Below are 7,133 nucleotides of genomic sequence, written 5' to 3'. Positions count from 1 at the left end.
TGAGTTTTAGAAAAATAAAGTGAGATTAATTGTAGTTCCAAGCGTCATAGTGAGAAACAAGCCTTAAAAAAAAGCATTAAAACATTATTTCATTCACTTTTAGACGGACATATGGACAGTAAAACTATGAAAGAAAAATGCTAATCGAACCACAACCACACGATGTGGTCAAAAGCTGTGCGCTCTACTAGCTGACCTAAGATGACATTTGTGGTTGAATACATTTTGAATACACCAAACTACATAAATAATTCAAAGTGAGAAACGAAACAAAACTTGTTAAGCTTGTCCCGTCGGCAATAACATAATGGACCACATTATTATGAGAACGTACCATCACAACTATTTGAGATGCAAAGTATGTAACCCTAGAAAAATGCTTTAAGATTATGGTAATACATTATGAGAGAATATCGTATTTAAAGAGATATTTTGCACCAATACGAAGATCAAGTGATTCGTACATTTACATATTATCCCACAATTAACCGGGCACCATTACATTACATTGATAAAAACGAGTAGTGGATACAAGAATTTCTCCTAATCTCGATCTTTTAATTATTATGTATATTGTACAAATTGCAATAGAAAAAAAACAATATACAATTTAGCTTATTCAACGTTAAAAATAGTTAAGAATTTAAAAATTAGTTAATACTTTGGCCGACAAACCATATTTTGACGCTTCAACTTCAAGTCTTCAAGAATCAAGACCTCGGTTTTCCTCTCCCACCACCATACGCTTGCTTGCAAATGGCGTTAGGTTTCTGCGAAGGCATGCACAGATTCGAAGACGCTGGGCACGCCTGCAGACAATTATCCCCCAAGCTTCCGGACACTCCATTACCTCCGGTCACCAGTCCCGCCGGCGGCTGCCCAATCAAAAAGTTTCCGTCCAAGTACAACCTCTTTAACGACTTTTTCCGCCCGTACTCCACTGGGATCCTGCCACGTAGCCGATTGTACCGAAGTGACAGCGACGACAGCACAGGATAGCTCCCGAAATTTACCGGCACGTAACCTTCGATTCTGTTAAAACCCAAATCAAGGGCCACGAGCTCGCCACCGCCATTGGGCGGGATCTCGACACCTGTCAGGCTGTTATTGGCCAAATCTACTTGCTGGAGCGACGGTTGGAGAAAGAACCACGACTGTAGAGTCCCGGCGAACGAGTTCTCGCTGAGTTCTATCACTTCCAACTGAGTCAAGCCGGCGAAGACCGATTCCGGAATCGACCCGGATAACGAATTGTGCTTCAGAGCGAGTTCAAGGAGGTTCGGGGGCAGTTTGGGGATTGTGCCGGCGAGCTTGTTGAAGCTCAGATCGAGCCGTCGTAAATTGGGTAGCGAGTTCAATGTGTTTGGGAGAAACCCAGATAGTAAATTGTGGGAAATGTCTAAGGATTCGAGGGATTTAAGGTTGGAAATGGCTGGAGGGAGCGAGCCGGAGAACGAGTTGGATTGGAGAGTTAAGGTTTGGAGGTTGGAGAGAGAGGAAATGGAGGATGGGATGGCGCCGGAGAAGGAGTTATCGGCGAGGTCGAGAGTGGTGAGGTTGGTGAGCTGAGAAATGAGCGGGGTGAGCGTCCCGGAGTAGGCGGCGGGGTCGAGGGTGATTTGGGTGACCCGGGTCGAGTCGGGTGAGCAGGTGACGCCGCACGTGAAGTGGGTTCGGCGGGGGACGGCGCAGGGGTCGGTGGTGAAGTCCCAGGAGGCGAGGCAAGACCACGGCGGAATGGAGGAGGGTTTGACGGCGGATTTGAATGCCTTGAGGGCGGAGATGTCTGAGGGGGAAGTGAGGGCTTGGATTGGAGAAATGTGATTGGTGGAGATTAGGAGGGAAATGTGAAGGAGGAGGAGGTGGAAGTGGACGTGGTGGTGGAGGTTGAGGTTAGGCAGAGGCATAGCTACTTGGTGGTTTGTGTTTGAAGAAGTGAATGACTGACTTTTGAGCATTTTTATGGATGGAGAATTACGAATGATGTAATGTGAATGTGTGTAGTGGGGGTACTGGCGAGTTAGTAGTGAGTGAGTTTAGCCATCCAGTTGGAGAGCACTAAGATATTGGAAGACTTTTTACTTTGGCAATCTTCCGTGTTGCTAATTCACATGTTAATAATTAGCACATATATATTGTCACTTAATAATAGTTCAATAATATTCATCTTTACAGTAAGTAAGAAGTTTTAATTCGAATTTCATACCAATTTATTATTCCACTCTCTCGAAATAAATATAAATCATTGTATCCAACAAAATAAAATCATTAGACTTCCTAATTCACTTGTTATAATATCAACAAATGACATGATTCATATATTATGTAATTAAAATGTTAGATTATAATGTTAGACTACTAGCAAACAAATTTACTTGTTTAAACATAAATAAACTAGTTTCTGACAAAAAAATAAAAAATAAAAACATAAATAAACTAGTAATACCAAATGCCAATGCGAAAGTAAGACAGAAAATGTTATAAAGATTTGAGTTAGATATTTTATTGATTTGTTTATGATTTATGGAGGTGAATTTTCTGACCTGCATCACAGTTCACACACATGCCTAGTAGTTGTTGATAGACCTGGATTATCTGTCCTCCCCTCTCAAATCTTTCTCATCTTTTCTTATTTCTGTGATCACGGTTAAGCCACGTCAATATTTTATATTCTCATTGCTTTTTGTCTTATTATTTCTATAAAAAAATCAATATAAAATGTTGACGTGGCTTGACCGTGACCACAAAAATAGAAGAAGATAAGAAGGATATGAGATGAAGAGAGCAGACAATCCAGATCCGTTGTTGACATGTTGCAATTTTTAATTTCCTTATTAGAACTTTGTTTGGCTCAAAAGCCACGAGTGAAATTTAAAAAAGGGTAAAAATCTGTTTTTGCTGGAGATTCTGAGCATTGAGAAATCTGCTTGCCTCCTGGTGGCATGCTTGTTTTCTAATTGCAGCGTGAAAAGGGGAGGGGTTCTTAATTCAGTAATTTGGAATTTGCATGGTTCTTCGTGGGGGATAAAAACACAAAAACTCACAAATGTGCATGACGAATGATGTCCATGCAAAAGAAATGACAACAAAATCTACTTACTAAAAATGCTTCACGATCGCTACTTAGTATTACAGTCTAGTGATATTCAGTGGCGAAGTCAGAAATTGTCGGGAAAATGGACGAAATGTAAAAGCATAAAAGGCGATCACTTGAAGAAATAATTGAATTTCAATGAGACATCCTTAAACTAGTTACCTTCTTGAAGTTGTTTAACTGAGTTCATAGAATCAGATTTAACTATGGCCCACTAATTCAATGGTTTCCTTTTACCAACAAGAGACCCAAAAACCAAGTAGATGATGACACACTACAATATGCACAAGGAAATTGAAGAAGATTTCCTAAACCTTTTGTCTCAAGTTCAATTTTCTCCTCAGATTTTAAAGTAAAAAAATTGTCTCTGAAGTTCGAGATTATACGAAGTAACTCTCTAACAATAAAAAAAGGGACAATCATTGCACTTGTAAACCCTAAAAACTTGAGTTATTTCTTCAAACCAACTCAAATTATTGAACAAAAACAGTAGTAATCTTGTGAAACCAAACCTGTCTTTTGCTCATCTTCTGAACGTTATCCTCCTGCCACTCACAGTACATCGAGAAGAGTTCCAATAGCACTTTCAAATCCACAATACCTACATTGTCAAAACTAATAAAATACAAGCAATAATCTTGCAAGAGAAAAAAAAACACATGTACATAACAACCATTTCCATTATACTAATCGCTGCGGAGTTCAAAATTCAGCTAATCCAATTCCTATGTAAGGACTTCATATTGGTGTTTTATGTTTTTCAATCTCTTCTTCAACATTAACATTTGTCCCTTTCAAAAAAGAGTCCTTATGTTATTATTCATTCAGTAAACAAAATACAACCTTTCCTATTCATATTCAATTATCAATTAAATAAAATTAGGGTTTTGAGAAACAGAATTCCAACACGCCTAAAACAACCTAGAATTTAGTTTTTCTTTACACCCAGATTAGAAAATCAGAAATCTTCAAACCCCAAAAAAAGTTAAAGAATTACATGTTTGAGTAAAGAGACAGAACAAACATGTTTGTGGGATGTATAGCCAAAAAAGTTGATCAGAGCAGACACGACTGGCTTAAAGGCTGGAAGCAAGGGACAACCGAGGGCTCTCTGGTTTTCAAAAGGGAAGGGGACTAAACATGGTGTGAGGCAGCGGTAACAGGGATTTTTTTAATCACTAAACGGACCAGCTTTTTTTAATTAAGAAATATTTCAATTTTTTAATCACTAAATTACACAGTGTTGTTTTATTCAAGGGTTTTTCAAAAAAAAAAAAAAAAAAAAGAACCCCTGCTGCGCAACCCAGCAGCAACAACCCAGAAAACTAGAAAGAAGTCGTCATTTCCGACAGGATCAGAGGGTCAGAACCACCGTTCATAGGCTTGATTTCCGATTAGGAGAGGGGCGGCCACCCTTCCTTGCTCCTCTGTAGCTTCGTAATTGGTGATATTCCCCTTTACTTGTAAGTGAGAGGTTATAAGTTCGGTTCTTTAAAAATGAAGTGTCATACACAAAGTTAAATCTTATGTGGCTATAAATTTAAGACCTAATTATGTTCTTCAGGAGCTTTGAACTGGTACGGGCGTGCCAATACAAGTGGTGAGGGTCTGCTCTGCAGTGAACTTATGATAAGTGATTAGGACTGAAGAATGAACATTGTGGCCTTAAATTCTACAACCTGAAGCCAAGCAAAATCAATGTTTCGGGCTTGAAATGAAGCAAAACCAATTTATGGTGCCAATAAATTCTACAACTTAAAGCCATGCAACATCATTGTGAATGTCTACTATATCATGAAGCAAAACCAATTTATGGTGCCAACAAGAGCTTTATCAAAGGAGTTCAACCACATTTCTCAAAAGCTTCACACACTCTTGATCAAGACAGTGTGAAGCCAAACAATTTATGGTGCCAACAAGAGCTTCATCAATGGAGGGCAACCACAACTCTCAATAGCTTCACACACTCTTGATCAAGACAGTGTGAAGCAAAACCAATTTATGGTGCCAACAAAAACTTCATCAATGGAGGACAACTACAAATTCTCAAAAGCTTCACACTATCTTGATCAAGATAGTGTGAAGCAAAATCAATTCATGGTACCCAAAAAAAGCTTCAACTCCAAAGCTTCAACACAAAAGCTTCACCAACAAAAGCTTCATCAATGGAGGACAACTACAAATTCTCAAAAGCTTCACACTATCTTGATCAAGATAGTGTGAAGCAAAATCAATTCATGGTACCCAACAAAAGCTTCAACTCTAAAGCTTCACCTACAAAGCTTCAACTCCAAAGCTTCACCTACAAAAGCTTCAACTCAAAAGTTTCACCCACAAAAGCTTCAACACAAAAGCTTCACCAACAAAAGCTTCATCAATGGAGAACAACTACAAATTCTCAAAAGCTTCACATTATCTTAATCAAGATAGTGTGAAGCAAAATCAATTCATGGTACCCAACAAAAGCTTCAACTCTAAAGCTTCACCTACAAAGCTTCAACTCCAAAGCTTCACCTACAAAAGCTTCAACACAAAAGCTTCACCCACAAAAGCTTCAACACAAAAGCTTCACCAACAAAAGCTTCATCAATGGAGGACAACTACAAATTCTCAAAAGCTTCACACTATCTTGATCAAGATAGTATGAAGCAAAATCAATTCATGGTACCCAACTAAAGCTTCAACTCCAAAGCTTCACCTACAAAGCTTTAACTCCAAAGCTTCACCTACAAAAACTTCAACCAAAAGCTTTACCCACAAAAACTTCAACACAAAAGCTTCACCCATAAAAGCTTCACCTACAACAGTTTGACCCACAAAAGCTTGACCCACAAAAGCTTGACCTACAAAAACATCACCTACAAAAACTTCACCTACAAAAGCTTGACCCACAAAAGTTTGACTCACAAAAACTTGACCCACAAAAGCTTGACCCATAAAAGCTTCACCCACAAAAGCTTCACCTACAAAGCTTCGACACAAAAGCTTCACCTACAAAAGCTTCACACTATCTTGATCAAGATAGTGTGAAGCAAAATCAATTCATGGTGCCCAACAAAGCTTCAACCTCAAAGCTTCACCTACAAAGCTCCAACACCAAAGTTTCACCTACAAAGCTTTAAAATATATATATATTTTTTTTTTCTCGGAAATTCAAAAATTTAAAAATTCGAAAATTCGAAAATTCAAAAATTTGGAAATTAAAAAATTCGAAAATTTGGAAATTAAAAAAAAAAAAAAATCGAAAAAAAAATTTCAAAAAAAAAAAAAAAATTGCCTAAGCCTCTTTTTCTTTAGGCCTAACAACTTTCATAACAAATATATATGAAGAAGGAGTTTTGGGCTACCACTTAGAAAGGAAATGCCTCATTCGTCAACTCCCTCGATCGGAGACTCGGGGGACCCCTACCATATGCTACTGCACCTTGATACTCGGAAGTCTCACGATCACTCAGTGACTTGGATTTTTCAAGTCTCCAAATGAGAAGTTTTCCTCACTCGGAAAATTAAGGGAGCACTACCTCAACCTACATGCTTCACTCATGAAGCTTCAACAAAAGGAAAAATTCAAAGAACTTAGTGAAGAAGGCTTTGGTGTATTTAACACAATACGTTGAAATGAAGCAAAGCTTGTTTATTGATATCTCTGATAAATTACAAATATGTACATATACATGAATCAAAATAAACAAACTAGAGGGAGCCTTCACAAATGTTGCTCAGGAGAAGTCTTAGCAGTCGGCAGAGCCCTAGAAAGAGGAGGCACCAAAGGGTGATTATTCGGAACCTCAGTATATAGGCAGAACCCCAGAAGGAGGAGGCATCGAAGGTTGATCATTTGGAGCTTCATTACGCGGTACAGCCCCAGAAGACGAAGGCAATAAATGCCTTTGGAACAAACCCACAAACCTCTGATGATCAAGTAAAATCTGACCATCAGATTCCTGCAGCTGGTTGAGCTTCATCTTCATGTTTGTAGCATAGTCATGTGTAAGCCTGTGCAACTGTTTATTCTCATGCTTGAGCCCTCTGATCTCCT

General features: G+C 38.6%; 1 protein-coding gene across 1 annotated transcript; it reads right to left on the bottom strand.

Moving 5' to 3' along the window:
* Window positions 1-445: 445 nt before the first annotated feature.
* On the bottom strand, window positions 446-2,172 carry LOC103436440 (DNA damage-repair/toleration protein DRT100). Its single transcript, XM_008374867.4, has one exon. It carries the CDS (start codon window positions 1,956-1,958, stop codon window positions 711-713), a length of 1,248 nt encoding a protein of 415 aa, XP_008373089.1. The 5' UTR covers window positions 1,959-2,172; the 3' UTR covers window positions 446-710.
* Between the last annotated feature and the right edge of the window lie 4,961 nt (window positions 2,173-7,133).

Source organism: Malus domestica, chromosome 05, assembly GCF_042453785.1.
Source record: "Malus domestica chromosome 05, GDT2T_hap1".
Lineage (NCBI taxonomy): Eukaryota > Viridiplantae > Streptophyta > Magnoliopsida > Rosales > Rosaceae > Malus > Malus domestica.
Note: the sequence above shows the minus strand (reverse complement) of the source record. Positions and strands in the feature narration are given on the sequence as shown.